Genomic DNA, 17,160 nt, shown 5'->3' with positions numbered 1-17,160 from the left:
GCAATCGGCCCTCAATGTTAAAAAGTTTGGTTGTAGTGAAGAAATTTAAATTAAAACGGGTGAGTACCGGTGATGGAACAGAGTGAGCGGTAGTGGCAGTGACCAGTCACCTGATCGCGAGGGCAGCCGGCTATGTGTCATAATGCTGGAAAGTTTTAATAACGGTTTGCATCATGAGAACGATTCTTCTTCCTTGCTGAGTCCACTAACTTTAGTCAATTCGATTTTCTCACATGTCAAGACGAATACCCTATAACGATGATTCAACCGATGTAATCGTTTTCTATTACGGTACAAACAGCATACTTTTCAAAATAATTCGGTTTTCATCCAGCTGTGTAAATATTGGGAATATGATAAGGAAGGCGATCCAAAAAATATCTTACAAGCCCCCCAAAACAACATGAAACAAAAAGTACCCGGAGCATAATTTCACATGTTTTCCTCTTGACCATCCCAGCAAATACAAATTAAATACGCCAAGGTCCCATACAAAAAGGTAATCATTTCTTGACTCTCTGAAAACTAGATTTAAAGAACCCTATGGATGATTTTTGTTTGACAAATAGCAAATACTAAAAAATAATAAGAAATGGCAACAAATTTTGGTAGATCGATCAGAGCGTGCCGTTCTTGGTATTTTGACGTTTGTTTATTTTTCTGTACAGATTAGAGTGTGGCTTGATATCGGTTCTCCTCAAACAGTCGACGTGCTCCGGTTTATTTCCATCCTTTTATTACGGGTTACAATGTCTGCGCTAGAACGGGACTTTTCATCGGAAAATAGCAAATTTGTAAGTATAATTCGAGAAACATAATCAGTATGATTACCCTCCACTAATTGCTTTTCCTAATATTTAGGAATGAGTAAAACCGGAAAAACGCGGTTCCGTCTGCAGCATAAGCATCTCCACAAATCGCCAACTGCACATATGAACCCACTGATAGAAGTTGCCGGTGTTTCTACTCATGTCAGGCTACTGCAGGCCTACGGTTGTTGCTTCTATGATGCTCAATCTGCTCCTTCCTTATTAATGTTAAATGGGGATACGATTCGCAAGATTATTGGGTCAGTCCGACATAGTATTGGCTAAATTTGGGCAAGTGATTTGAGTTTCCGAAGCAAAACTTATCATTTTTTCAAGTAGTTCAACTTCTGAGAAATCACGATACCCGATGTGGTTGGTCTATATGCCAGAAACAAGGATAAACACAACCCAACGGAACCAACCATTTTATTTTTGGATGTAATGAAAATTCACCTGCCCATAATGCTTTCCGGCTTTCGCCATTGTCAAATACGGACGTGTAGAACGTAAATAACACTCATGTCGGAGGTCGAAGCGTTTGAAAGTTTTGAGGGCGACAATGTCCAGCCCCCGGTATTCGATCAAGCACCGGTCGTCCAGCCAGCGGAACTCCCGGACAATAGGCTATTCGGACGCTGGAGTAGCAATGATATCCACATTTCGGACATTTCCGTATCGGATTACATCGCAGTGAAGGAGAAGCACGCCAAGTATCTTCCCCATTCGGCTGGTCGGTATGCCGCTAAACGGTCCCGCAAGGCACAGTGCCCAATTGTTGAGCGTCTCACCAATTCGTTGGTGATGAAGGGACGCAACAACGGTAAAAAACTGAAAGCTGTCCGAATCGTGCGCCATGCGTTTGAAATTATGCATCTGCTAACCGGCAAAAATCCGCTGCAGATTGTGGTGCAGGCCATAATCAACTCGGGGCCACGTGAAGATTCGACCCGTATTGGTCGTGCCGGTACTGTGCGTCGTCAGGCCGTTGATGTTTCCCCACTGCGGCGCGTGAACCAGGCTATCTGGCTTCTGTGTACCGGTGCTCGTGAGGCTGCTTTCTGCAACATCAAGACTATTGCCGAATGCTTGGCTGATGAGTTGATTAACGCTGCTAAGGGTTCCTCTAACTCGTACGCCATCAAGAAGAAGGACGAACTGGAACGTGTCGCCAAGTCTAACCGATAAACCGTTACGGCAAGGCACATGTGTGGCCGCCGAGCGATACAGCTTCCTCCGACTTTCAGACGAAGCATCGCTTGTTTTAGGGGCTGGTTTCTATCTCCCCCATTTTGAATGCACGTTTTACAACGAATTTCTGCTTGCGCAAATTTAATAACCATCAAAATTAACATCCACAGCAATGATTCTGTTACGCGCTAGAATGTGAATAAAAAAGGCATAACGTTAATTGCAGTACCGGGTAGCAGGTAATAGCTACAGATACGATATAAGTCAATTATCTATATACGAAAAACGTTGAGTTTTTTCTGGTACATAAACTCCGACTTCCTTTATAGCATCAGTTTTTATGGAGATTCAGAGATTTGCTGCAGATTCAGTTTTGCAGTTAATAAAATCATAATCGCAAATATTCGTTACATAATATCGATTTTATTTTTTAGTGCAATCGACTTTATTTTAAGCCTATCAAAAAATTACTAAAATGAACAAATAAACAAACGAAAAAGCTGTTAGAAATTAGAAATAATTATGCATTTTTGTTATCCATGGATGAATGATGCAATTGCATCTCGTCGGCGTTTTCCGCGTTGTAGTAACGTATTACTTGTATCATTTGCTTCTCGCTCAGGAAAATCATTGCTTGGTCCATTTAACTCCTCCTCAGCTAGGGAAAAATCCTCGTCATTGAGATATTTAGCAACATTGTGAAGAGTGAAGCAAGCAACTATCATGGTTGGTATTCTTTCAGTCTTTATACGGATTTTGGATTGAAGGATCGGAAATCGTTGCTTAACCTGACCGAATAGTCTTTCGATTATCACCCTTTCTTTGGTGTGCAATATGTTGTATGATTTTTGTTTTTCATTCACAGTATTCTTGTATGGAATCATTAACCAAAGTGTTAATGGGTAGGCTTCATCGCCCAGAAGGATTGCTCCTGCTTGATTCCCTTGAAGAATACTTTGAATTTCAGAGTTACGCCATATTCTGGCGTCATGGACAGAACCAATCCAACGGCAATCCACGCTCGTGAACATTTCTGCACCATTGCATGTTGCCTGAACGTTAAATGTGGTTATACCTTTGCGATTAACATACTCATCTTTATACTCATTCGGTCGTTTAATTGCCACGTGTGTGCAATCTATTGCACCAATTGCTGATGAGAAATTATATTTTTTTCGCCAGATTGTCTTTTCTTTTTGAAATTCTTCTTTATTTTGAAGAAACTTTATCCACTCGTGAGCTCGTCCGGCAATTTTTCTAGCAACAACCCAAATGGTTTTGCATATTGTGGTTTGGTGGACTCCTAAGTCTTCTCCAACTCCAACCTTTAAATAACAATTTCCAAGAAATTATTAAAAGGATTGTGAGAGTTATTCTGAGAAATTTGAAACACTCCGGAATAAACTGAGAGGAAGTTGTTTCGATGTCCACGTATTTCAGGAGTAAACTAGCAAATTTTTGCTCGGGGAAATACGAAGCAAGTAATCTAATGAGTGGTGATAAAACATTTAATAATACCTGAAAACCTGGATCTCCAACATACCGCAAAAAACATTTCATTTTCTGCACGTTATTCAGCGCGCCTCCTCGCGTCTCGGTGTACTCACCGAGAAAAGTATCAGCCAAATAACTGACATTTTCACGTGTAAAACGGTAGAGACTTTTAAAATTACTGTCGTTGCCTTCTCTACGGATCAAATACGTCTTCATCTGGCGGAATTTATCAGTGGAATAATCTTCAAATCCGGCTACCAGCGGGAACGGAAGAAATAAAGATTTACCAGGATCCATTTTTGAAACCCAAAATATAGTATTGCAATTCGAAAAGAACGATATTCTACAAAGTCGAAATTCCGCACTGAGGAAAATGTGCTTAAGATTTTCATAAGTCACGGCTTATGAACAGAGGCAGAGAACACTAGGGATCATCCACAAATGACGTAGCATTATATGGGGGATGGGGGAGTTTTGTATTTTGTGATGATGTGTGACGACAGGGGGAGGGGGTCATGTCATGCTACGTAGCTTTACCCGTTTCATCTAACATCGTTTTTAATTTTTTTAATTTTTTACGGGGTCAAGGGGGAGGTTTACCGTCAAGCTACGTAATTACCAGGGGGTTATCCAGGGGTTTGTGACGAAATGCTACGATGGGGGAGGGGGTTGTTAAAAATCACTCAAAAAATGCTACGTCATTTATGGATGATCCCCTATTGTTGGAACCGGAATTAATCTTACGCCCTGTTCAAGCTATTGGAAGAAATGTAAGAGTTGGTCATCCGCTTTTTCCCTTTGTCCTTTTTACTTAATAAAATTTGATTTGTTTTACAGTAATACGATCATTCACAGAAAAAAAAATGTTGGTAAAAATAAGAGTTTTTCACTCTTAGCAAAAAACAACGAACGCATACTCTTAGTTTGAAAATAAAACTTTTATTTTGATTACTATTCTTCATTAGCTTAAAAGGAAAACTTTTATTTTGATTATTATTCTTGGTTATTTTAAAAGTTTTACTTTCAACCTAATAGTAGGCGTTGGTTGTTTTTTGCTAAGAGCGGAACACTCTTACTTTTACCAATATTTTTTTTCTGTGTTGCGACGCATCAAAAGTATAGCCACCACCTAGCCAATTGCGAGCTCTTTTTAAAATATCTGGCTTTCTTTGGACCCTGGATTCTTGGACCCAGGATAAAGTAGTATAAAAACTTACGTCAATTTTCTTAAAATATTTTTTTGAAAAATAAAATGTAAAAGGGATTTACGTCTTTTTTGCGAGGTATTGCATATACTACAATTATGAATGTCATTCCACTTATTACATAAAATTCATATTCAAATATCATGATATTAATAAGCAAAAACGCATAAAACTCATAACAATGGCCCAAAGATTTCCTAACTACCGTTTATGAAATTCGAAAGGGGCTTGATTTCCTTCTGTCATAAGTAAAACTTATGACTTCCACATGGGAAACTTATGGCGAAAAATCATAAGCAATTCTTATGGATTTCAATAGTTATTTTTCCTCGATGCGTGCTTGAGAACCACAGATGAATAGACATAACACTAAAAACAAATTCCTTTAAAAATAATTGTTCACGAACGAGTGTTAAGTGATCAATAGATAGTCGCAATATTAATACAGATTAACAGATATAATACTCGAAAACCATGCCTCGCCTACTTTAGCGCTCATTATATATATATATATATATATATATATATATATATATATATATATATATATATATATATATATATATATATATATATATATATATATATATATATATATATATATATATATATATATATATATATATATATATATATATATATATATATATATATATATATATATATATATATATATATATATATATATATATATATATATATATATATATATATATATATACATATATATATATATATATATATATATATATATATATATATATCCATTTAACTGCATGTAACTAATCTTGACGTTCCGTACCGAAGATGTAAGTCTGATGTATATATATATATATATATATATATATATATATATATATATATATATATATATATATATATATATATATATATATATATATATATATATATATATATATATATATATATATATATATATATATATATATATATATATATATATATATATATATATATATATATATATATATATATATATATATATACATCAGACTTACATCTTCGGTACGGAACGTCAAGATTAGTTACATGCAGTTAAATGGAGGCATTCACACACAACATAAACGGCACGGGGCACATGTGAACGGGCACACGAGAAACATTTAACTAATCCTGACGGAACGGTGACGTTCCGTTGACGGATACCAATGTATCGTCTGAATCGTTCTTTAACGAATCCGCTGGTAATGGTCAACTGCCATATGAGCGGCCCAAACGGAGGAAAGACATTAGTAAGAACACTCCGCTGGGAAGATCTGCGAGGAAGAGATGTTATCGGAGGATTGGATAGAGAAAGTAGAATCACAGACTAACAAACAAAACACTCGAAAACTCTGCATCGCCCGCTTTAACGGTTATTTTAAATAAATTTCTAATTGGGACTATGGTCGCTTTTGAAATTATGGCGCCACTGATATACAATCATATGAGGAATAGATAACTAGTGAAAAATTGTTCCCAAGTCTGAGGGATAACCCAATGAGTGTTTGGGACCGTGAATAAAAGGTGGAGCTAGTGGAAAATCGTTGGAGGGAACACTTGAGGGAATTCCCTCATAGTGTTATGTCTGTTAGTCTCTGCTAAAATATTGAAATGCACTACACGGTAAACTGGATATGCCTAGAAAATTGGTGTGGCGTAGTACCCAAAAAGGGGTACAAATTACCTATTAATAGGTTCCAATTCCTATGATATTTATCTATTTCTAGGTAATATCCGTTCACACTTGATTAACAATTACCTAGATGGTTTCAAGTTACCTACTGGAGGGTATGTGCAGTTTTGTGGAATTTAGGTACTATTTACTTATGCTGATTTCGGTTTTAGATCAGAGTCGCCCTAGGTTCGCCCTAATATTTACCACAGATAATTTACAAAATCCATACAAAAGTGACAGCTCAGAGCAAACCTAGAGCGACTCGATTCTGAAAACCAAATCAACATTAGGCATCCAGAAAAGTGCACGAACTTAGAAGTGGGTATATTCACTCTACCTAAACTAGGTGATTACGAATCAATTATAAATACCTTGTACATGAAAAAGAATACATATTATAGAGATTTCCACCTATTAGTGGGTAAATCATACCTTCTGTTTGGGTACAGCGCGCTAGTACCAATTCTCTAGGTACATCCAGTTTACTGTGTACATGTTTTTCGCGCCAAAGTTATATGGAAAGTTCATACTTTAAGACTCAATAGCATGGCAATGAACATTCAATGGAGAAATATGTCATATTCACGTAGAATTTTTGAATTTAATATTTGAAACACCACATAAAATGCGTTTTAATGGTATTCCATGCGAAATTCAAATGAAAATCATTGATTTTACTTTTCAGCATCTAAACGGACGTGAAAGAGTGTTTAATTGCCTATGGTTTTATCGTTTGGATTATTTTCGGTGTAGGTAAAAAAATTAACAATCGCGTTTAACAAGCAAATGGGCCTCATAACAAAAAATAATCAAGTTTGCCAGATCAGTTTTTATAAATGATAAAATCGATGTTGTCAAAAATCAACGTAAAAAGTTCAGATAAAAAATCGTTTTTAGGTAAAAAGGACGATTTAAAAAAAGCTCATTTCTAATGGACATTTTGAGAGAATAATTAATGTTTTTCAATCAAAACGATGAAGTCAAACATCGAACCAGAAAGATTGGATGGAGAAAATCGATTCTGATCGTTTTTAAAAAAAATACATCGACGTCACCCATTCGTAAATTCTGGCGGTATTTCTTTTATTTTGTATAGTAATTTGTAAGATCTGTTGCCGAGAGTAGCAATCGGCGTAATTATAATTAATAAAAAGTAACAAATTTGATTCACTGTCAATCCTAGCAAATTCAGAAATCAGTTAATTGTTTTTCTTAACGATGAGGCACATGCGTAGAGAGATTTTGCGAGCTAAGTACCTAAAAAGGGTACGCGCGTCGGGGTAGAAGAACAAAGCAGAATAGGCAAACCTTAATTGCATAGGAGAAAGGTACCTAACTTCATCCGCTGACTCATATAGACGCCGAAAGAGGGGATAAAGATAGGGATTCTATATATATATATATATATATATATATATATATATATATATATATATATATATATATATATATATATATATATATATATATATATATATATATATATATATATATATATATATATATATATATATATATATATATATATATATATATATATATATATATATATATATATATATATATATATATATATATATATATATATATATATATATATATATATATATATATATATATATATATATATATATATATATATATATATATATATATATATATATATATATAGAATCCCTATCTTTATCCCCTCTTTCGGCGTCTATATGAGTCAGCGGATGAAGTTAGGTACCTTTCTCCTATGCAATTAAGGTTTGCCTATTCTGCTTTGTTCTTCTACCCCGACGCGCGTACCCTTTTTAGGTACTTAGCTCGCAAAATCTCTCTACGCATGTGCCTCATCGTTAAGAAAAACAATTAACTGATTTCTGAATTTGCTAGGATTGACAGTGAATCAAATTTGTTACTTTTTATTAATTATAATTACGCCGATTGCTACTCTCGGCAACAGATCTTACAAATTACTATACAAAATAAAAGAAATACCGCCAGAATTTACGAATGGGTGACGTCGATGTATTTTTTTTAAAAACGATCAGAATCGATTTTCTCCATCCAATCTTTCTGGTTCGATGTTTGACTTCATCGTTTTGATTGAAAAACATTAATTATTCTCTCAAAATGTCCATTAGAAATGAGCTTTTTTTAAATCGTCCTTTTTACCTAAAAACGATTTTTTATCTGAACTTTTTACGTTGATTTTTGACAACATCGATTTTATCATTTATAAAAACTGATCTGGCAAACTTGATTATTTTTTGTTATGAGGCCCATTTGCTTGTTAAACGCGATTGTTAATTTTTTTACCTACACCGAAAATAATCCAAACGATAAAACCATAGGCAATTAAACACTCTTTCACGTCCGTTTAGATGCTGAAAAGTAAAATCAATGATTTTCATTTGAATTTCGCATGGAATACCATTAAAACGCATTTTATGTGGTGTTTCAAATATTAAATTCAAAAATTCTACGTGAATATGACATATTTCTCCATTGAATGTTCATTGCCATGCTATTGAGTCTTAAAGTATGAACTTTCCATATAACTTTGGCGCGAAAAACATGTACACAGTAAACTGGATGTACCTAGAGAATTGGTACTAGCGCGCTGTACCCAAACAGAAGGTATGATTTACCCACTAATAGGTGGAAATCTCTATAATATGTATTCTTTTTCATGTACAAGGTATTTATAATTGATTCGTAATCACCTAGTTTAGGTAGAGTGAATATACCCACTTCTAAGTTCGTGCACTTTTCTGGATGCCTAATGTTGATTTGGTTTTCAGAATCGAGTCGCTCTAGGTTTGCTCTGAGCTGTCACTTTTGTATGGATTTTGTAAATTATCTGTGGTAAATATTAGGGCGAACCTAGGGCGACTCTGATCTAAAACCGAAATCAGCATAAGTAAATAGTACCTAAATTCCACAAAACTGCACATACCCTCCAGTAGGTAACTTGAAACCATCTAGGTAATTGTTAATCAAGTGTGAACGGATATTACCTAGAAATAGATAAATATCATAGGAATTGGAACCTATTAATAGGTAATTTGTACCCCCTTTTTGGGTACTACGCCACACCATTTTCTAGGCATATCCAGTTTACCGTGTAGTGCATTTCAATATTTTAGCAGAGACTAACAGACATAACACTATGAGGGAATTCCCTCAAGTGTTCCCTCCAACGATTTTCCACTAGCTCCACCTTTTATTCACGGTCCCAAACACTCATTGGGTTATCCCTCAGACTTGGGAACAATTTTTCACTAGTTATCTATTCCTCATATGATTGTATATCAGTGGCGCCATAATTTCAAAAGCGACCATAGTCCCAATTAGAATTTATTTAAAATAACCGTTTAAAGCGGGCGATGCAGAGTTTTCGAGTGTTTTGTTTGTTAGTCTGTGATTCTACTTTCTCTATCCAATCCTCCGATAACATCTCTTCCTCGCAGATCTTCCCAGCGGAGTGTTCTTACTAATGTCTTTCCTCTGTTTGGGCCGCTCATATGGCAGTTGACCATTACCAGCGGATTCATTAAAGAACGATTCAGACGATACATTGGTATCCGTCAACGGAACGTCACCGTTCCGTCAGGATTAGTTAAATGTTTCTCGTGTGCCCGTTCACATGTGCCCCGTGCCGTTTATGTTGTGTGTGAATGCCTCCATTTAACTGCATGTAACTAATCTTGACGTTCCGTACCGAAGATGTAAGTCTGATGTATATATATATATATATATATATATATATATATATATATATATATATATATATATATATATATATATATATATATATATATATATATATATATATATATATATATATATATATATATATATATATATATATATATATATATATATATATATATATATATATATATATATATATATATATATATATATATATATATATATATATATATATATATATATATATATATATATATATATATATATATATATATATAATGAGCGCTAAAGTAGGCGAGGCATGGTTTTCGAGTATTATATCTGTTAATCTGTATTAATATTGCGACTATCTATTGATCACTTAACACTCGTTCGTGAACAATTATTTTTAAAGGAATTTGTTTTTAGTGTTATGTCTATTCATCTGTGGTTCTCAAGCACGCATCGAGGAAAAATAACTATTGAAATCCATAAGAATTGCTTATGATTTTTCGCCATAAGTTTCCCATGTGGAAGTCATAAGTTTTACTTATGACAGAAGGAAATCAAGCCCCTTTCGAATTTCATAAACGGTAGTTAGGAAATCTTTGGGCCATTGTTATGAGTTTTATGCGTTTTTGCTTATTAATATCATGATATTTGAATATGAATTTTATGTAATAAGTGGAATGACATTCATAATTGTAGTATATGCAATACCTCGCAAAAAAGACGTAAATCCCTTTTACATTTTATTTTTCAAAAAAATATTTTAAGAAAATTGACGTAAGTTTTTATACTACTTTATCCTGGGTCCAAGAATCCAGGGTCCAAAGAAAGCCAGATATTTTAAAAAGAGCTCGCAATTGGCTAGGTGGTGGCTATACTTTTGATGCGTCGCAACACAGAAAAAAAATATTGGTAAAAGTAAGAGTGTTCCGCTCTTAGCAAAAAACAACCAACGCCTACTATTAGGTTGAAAGTAAAACTTTTAAAATAACCAAGAATAATAATCAAAATAAAAGTTTTCCTTTTAAGCTAATGAAGAATAGTAATCAAAATAAAAGTTTTATTTTCAAACTAAGAGTATGCGTTCGTTGTTTTTTGCTAAGAGTGAAAAACTCTTATTTTTACCAACTTTTTTTTTTCTGTGAATGATCGTATTACTGTAAAACAAATCAAATTTTATTAAGTAAAAAGGACAAAGGGAAAAAGCGGATGACCAACTCTTACATTTCTTCCAATAGCTTGAACAGGGCGTAAGATTAATTCCGGTTCCAACAATAGGGGATCATCCATAAATGACGTAGCATTTTTTGAGTGATTTTTAACAACCCCCTCCCCCATCGTAGCATTTCGTCACAAACCCCTGGATAACCCCCTGGTAATTACGTAGCTTGACGGTAAACCTCCCCCTTGACCCCGTAAAAAATTAAAAAAATTAAAAACGATGTTAGATGAAACGGGTAAAGCTACGTAGCATGACATGACCCCCTCCCCCTGTCGTCACACATCATCACAAAATACAAAACTCCCCCATCCCCCATATAATGCTACGTCATTTGTGGATGATCCCTAGTGTTCTCTGCCTCTGTTCATAAGCCGTGACTTATGAAAATCTTAAGCACATTTTCCTCAGTGCGGAATTTCGACTTTGTAGAATATCGTTCTTTTCGAATTGCAATACTATATTTTGGGTTTCAAAAATGGATCCTGGTAAATCTTTATTTCTTCCGTTCCCGCTGGTAGCCGGATTTGAAGATTATTCCACTGATAAATTCCGCCAGATGAAGACGTATTTGATCCGTAGAGAAGGCAACGACAGTAATTTTAAAAGTCTCTACCGTTTTACACGTGAAAATGTCAGTTATTTGGCTGATACTTTTCTCGGTGAGTACACCGAGACGCGAGGAGGCGCGCTGAATAACGTGCAGAAAATGAAATGTTTTTTGCGGTATGTTGGAGATCCAGGTTTTCAGGTATTATTAAATGTTTTATCACCACTCATTAAATTACTTGCTTCGTATTTCCCCGAGCAAAAATTTGCTAGTTTACTCCTGAAATACGTGGACATCGAAACAACTTCCTCTCAGTTTATTCCGGAGTGTTTCAAATTTCTCAGAATAACTCTCACAATCCTTTTAATAATTTCTTGGAAATTGTTATTTAAAGGTTGGAGTTGGAGAAGACTTAGGAGTCCACCAAACCACAATATGCAAAACCATTTGGGTTGTTGCTAGAAAAATTGCCGGATATATATATAGCGATGATCAATGTTGATTAGTTGAGTTCCACATTGCTATTTCTTTCTTTAGGCACACCGAAATAACTTAGAAACGACCATCGTACTGCCCCGAAAAAACACTTCCTGTTCTGTGCGACACCCCACTGGTTTAAACATAACTTTTATACCATATGCACGATAAGATAATTAAAGAAAATTCTCTCCTACTGCAATCTGGTAATATCTGCAGGTTTTAACTGCGGAATGGAATCTTCTTGTAAGTTGGAAAAAAATAAATAAAAAAAACAAACATACTACTAATTGCTAAATTAAGATTGTTAGTAATTGGCCATCCACAATCGATGCTAAATGTCATGTATTCTACTTTGTTTTCCTCGCGACGCATAAAAAAACAAATTTAGCATGCATCTGAGCATGCTCAGGAATTTACTGTGTTTGCTCAGCATTAGCTGAGCATTTGCTTAAGATTTACCACTTTATTCATATGGAATCCGATGTTCGAAAAGCAAAAGCTCAAATTGAGAAAGCAACTGTCAAAGTAAAGTTTTATTCATACCGACTTGAGTAAATGCTCAACGCAACTGCTCGAATCTCAAGAAGCTGAGCAAATGCTAGTTTTTATTCATACGGCTTATTATTTTGTGTACGAATAATTATACATAAAAGTGTGCTGGAAACGAGCACAACACAAAAGATAGCATAGTGTTTGAACGGACAAGCTCATTCGCATTCACTGGGTAGCGTACCTCCACAGGCAGTGTAACGGACTTCTAACTCAGCTACACTGGCTGTAAAAGCACATAGCGCAGTGATCTGTTTCGCCTGCCGCTCAACAGGCAACTGAGCTGCTTCGGCGAAATCCGTCCGTTTAAATAGTCGATGATGACGTCATTCATAGCGCGCTAGGTACACAAATCTGTCGTGCTGGACTAGGGAAGCGCTATCTTCTGTGTGTAAATGCGCGATATTTTGACTAGGTTGTTCATTATTTCAATTTTTAATGCCATGATATCAAAAATCTTTGGGTTTATCTATTGGAATCTATTCTTAGAAGTATTTAGGGGCGATATGTGAAAAAAAAATTGAAAATTTATCGTGAGATGGCTGAATTATATGCGTTTAAAATTGGACCACTTTTCGTTACATACTATTTTTGTAGAGTTTGCAACATGCACCCCTATATCGAAAACAAAGACGTAGTCCTACGTCAAAAAAAAATTTTTTTGTGCTTCAGTAACTACCAAGAGCTATGCATTTTTAGAATGTTTTTGCTTTTTTCTCATCCGTTTACATGCACAGCAGCCTTAGTCAAACTTGCACCTGGGCTGTCGTATTGGTTTTTTCCCAACTTTAGCATTAAAATGACATTCGAAATGACTTCTTCCAGTCCTGGTGACCAGAGATGCCAGATTTGAAGATTTGTCTTCATTTAGAAGGCATTTGAAATGTTGTGAAGACGTGTTTTTCATTTTGAAGCTAATTTTTTTCGGATGTCTGACTGATTTTTGGCAGACCTTTCCGCCAACCTCATTAATCAGTTAAAATCAGTTGAAAGTTGAACAACACAGACAAGCCCAAAGTTGAACGAGATAACCGTCACGTGGAATGGCCTCGGATATGGAGGAACATCCATAGATCGAAAGGATTTTCAACCCAACACCGAACCGAATTGTTTCTAATAATTAACAGAAAAACGACATACACAGACTGCCTCATATATGTAATGCGACGAGCGGATGGAGAATATTGCCTTCACTGCAACACAGCTATCGAAACGGTGGAACGGTGTAGCGACATTACTACACGGATGGCGAAGAGTGAGCTTTACCTAGCTCAACAGACGTTGAATGGAATACACCGAAACACAAAAGCGAGAATTCTTCGACTGTCCGCAGTTTACATAAATAAAATTACCGAAAGTTAAAATATGGCCTAAAATCAATAACCGATTCAGAATCCTGGCAGTTGAAGACAAATGAAGATATTTTTGACTTTCGCATATAGAAAGGTTATGCAATCGATCTAAAAATTTTCAAACTGATCCCGGCCCGGAGAACCGAATGTGATAAGCCATTCGACTCAGTTCGTCTAGATCGGAAAATGTCTGTGTGTATGTGTGTATGTGGAAAAAAATGTCACCTCTGTTTCTCAGAGATGACTGGATCGATTTGCACAAACTTAGTCTCTAATGAAAGGTACAACCTTCCCATCGGCTGCTATTGAATTTTTGTTGATTGGACTTCTGGATCCGGAGTTATGGGTTGAAGAGTGCGACCACACAGCAAATTCCCATATAAACTGAAATGAAAAATTCTCAAAGGGAGTAAAGGAAAATTTCAAAATCGAATTTGTATTTTGGATGCCAAATGACTTTAAAATGTATGAAACATTGACATTTGATGTAAGCTCGAAATTTTTTTTTGACGAAAATTGACTTTTATTACTTTGGCACATTTTTGCCTTTCTCTTATAGAAAGGTTATGTAATTACTCTAAAGATCGTGAACCTAATGGCTTGTATAGGCTTAGGTAGGAGTATGCAGTAAGGGGTTGCTACTTTAAAATTTTAACTAGTTTAAAATTTCCTAATGGATCTTCCTCCTTGATTCGCCGCTGGTTTCAAGCGATGTTTCAGTGTCGACACATAGTATCTCACAATCGTGGTTGTCGATCCATTGTATGTACTATGTACTATGTGCAATGTGTAATATGCATTTCCACCATTTATTGAACATAAGGAGCCATGGAATCGTGTTACAGTAAAATATGTAATTTAAATGTTTAAAGGGAGGAATAAGAGATTAGTGTGTACTGCAAGAGATGCCCATCTGAGGGCCCGCTTGAAAGCAAAACGTCGCAGTAAAATTTGCTTGAAAACAAATTCCGGAAGAACAAGTGACAGCAAATAAAAATGAGTAGTCGGAAAAAAGGGTTGACCGAGCACGGTCGGGAGCGGTATTTTCTCCCCGCTGGAAGAGGAAAAAAACACGAGTGTGCGGACGGGTGGAAGTCCATCGTGAAAAAGGAGAAACTTTTGGCAATCTTTTCTGGTGGAGCCGGTGCAAAAGTTCGCCTGAGTAGAGTCAACAGCGCTGTCCGGAAGACAGCACGCTCAATCGTGGAGGATTGCGTTTTGTGCTTGCCAAAATAGGAGTTGTGCTCCTTTTCTCGCCGTGGGGAGAAAATTGCTTTGCAGCAAAGGGCAGAACAACGGGACACCCGACTTTTGGTTGGTAACGGAGTTTGCTGGGGCCCCGCTCGAGCGCGTTGGGGTGTGTCGGGTCGTCATTGGTAACAGAGAAAAGTGGGGAAAGCAAGAAATCGGTGCTCGGTGTGGAAATAAATCTGAAAAATCTTGCCCGACAAGAGGCGAGTCGTGGTCATCCGCCTTGCAGTGCTCGTTCGTAAACGCGATCGCCCTTTTCCACCTCGGTCGTGCAGTGGGAAAACTGTGTTTGATCCTGTATCTTGGCGGCGGCAAGCTATTCCCGCATCTAGAGCGTGAAGGAATCTTCCTGGAGGACACCACTTGCTCTTACCGGTATGAAATCATCCTAGCACTGGAGCATTTGCACGACGGTGGCACAGTCCATCGGGATCTGAAACCGGAAAACGTGCTAATGGATGGCTCAGGCGACCCGGATAATTGATGACGTCAGCATTATCGGGTAAGCGTGCACATTAGGATGACAATAAAACGACCATTTTTGAAATCACTAATCTACACCCCCTAGCGTCGTTCCAAATCATGAAAAAATGACACCGTCCAAATTTGAGCGAAATCGGTTAACCCTAACCCCTCCCCCAAAGAGCTTAAAGTTTGTATGGGATTTTTGGCCAAAATGTATGGGGAAACACTCGCACTTCACAAAATCGCCGCTAGAGTTCGCTGTAAACTTCCGATCACTGACCTAGGAAGGAGTTAAGCTTTTGAAGATATGCTGAACAAGTTTGTCGAAGACTGCAAGACAATCCAACCAACCGTTAAAGAGTTATTAAGGTTTAAACCCTGTCAAAAAAAAATGCAGACGAACATGGTCAGGCGATTTAAAAAGTTTGACGTTTGACTCAACTCGCCTGTGCTAATTGCCCCTAGGAATAAATGTAATTTGCGAATGCGATTTAAAGGCAATTTCAATACATAGACAAATTTTCTGGCGGCTGAAATGGACTTGGTTGTTTTTTGCGTTTTTCAAACATGGCGGTTCATGTTTGGCTTAAGTTTAAAATTGTTTTTTTTTTAAAACAATTGGCGTGTTCCCGCTTGTATTTTGTTTGTTTAGTGCACTTAATTTAGCCAACGAATGTGGAAAATTGTGGAGTCGTGTGCAAGGATCTCTGAGTCTAAATGAGAGTCAGATTGTGGTAAGTTTTGGTGTGCAATACGAATTTCTCCATCGATTCTTCCTATAGTCTGGTGGTGATTACCTAGTGTACCGATAAATTTATGTGAGTAGATAGTGAATCCGAAAAAAATTATTATTTTTAATTTTCATATCAGGCAATTAAGGGGATTAAATGGCGCGTTCTCTGGGCGATTTAGGGGCGATTTAAGGGCGGGTAGAGCGGCAAAAAAATGACGGCGGCAAATCGCCCAAATGTTGTATATAAAATAGCCCCCTAATTGCCAGCAAATTGCTGGCAAATTGTAGGGCAATTAGCGCATCCGAGTTGGCAAATAGCCCCCCGCTAGCCAGCAACTTACCCTTTTTGACTGAGAAGTTGGATACTGCTGCTAAACATTCGCAAAGGGCGTACTCCGCTTATCTCATGTATGTGAACCACGAGTGAAACAAATTCCGGAAGAACAAGTGACAGCAAATAAAAATGAGTAGTCGGAAAAAAGGGTTGACCGAGC

The 17,160-nt window shown here is 36.4% G+C and overlaps 3 protein-coding genes and 1 long non-coding RNA gene across 12 annotated transcripts in view; 2 read left to right on the top strand and 2 right to left on the bottom strand.

Annotated features, from left to right (window-relative positions):
• The window catches only part of LOC131683134 (uncharacterized), a 1,279,861-nt gene that overhangs the window by 110,268 nt on the left and 1,152,433 nt on the right, over nucleotides 1-17,160 (bottom strand). The window lies entirely within an intron of this gene.
• The window catches only part of LOC131683142 (uncharacterized), a 102,818-nt gene that overhangs the window by 43,081 nt on the left and 42,577 nt on the right, over nucleotides 1-17,160 (top strand). The window lies entirely within an intron of this gene.
• On the top strand, nucleotides 1,255-2,062 carry LOC131683140 (small ribosomal subunit protein uS7-like). Its single transcript, XM_058964970.1, has one exon. It carries the CDS (start codon nucleotides 1,329-1,331, stop codon nucleotides 1,992-1,994), a length of 666 nt encoding a protein of 221 aa, XP_058820953.1. The 5' UTR covers nucleotides 1,255-1,328; the 3' UTR covers nucleotides 1,995-2,062.
• On the bottom strand, nucleotides 2,437-3,798 carry LOC131683139 (putative nuclease HARBI1). The gene is made up of 2 exons (XM_058964969.1): nucleotides 3,516-3,798; nucleotides 2,437-3,322 (listed from the first exon to the last, which is right to left on the bottom strand). Exons 1-2 carry the CDS (start codon nucleotides 3,786-3,788, stop codon nucleotides 2,531-2,533), a joined length of 1,065 nt encoding a protein of 354 aa, XP_058820952.1. The 5' UTR covers nucleotides 3,789-3,798; the 3' UTR covers nucleotides 2,437-2,530.

The sequence above is a fragment of the Topomyia yanbarensis genome, chromosome 2 (assembly GCF_030247195.1).
Source record: "Topomyia yanbarensis strain Yona2022 chromosome 2, ASM3024719v1, whole genome shotgun sequence".
Classification (NCBI taxonomy): domain Eukaryota; kingdom Metazoa; phylum Arthropoda; class Insecta; order Diptera; family Culicidae; genus Topomyia; species Topomyia yanbarensis.
Note: the sequence above shows the minus strand (reverse complement) of the source record. Positions and strands in the feature narration are given on the sequence as shown.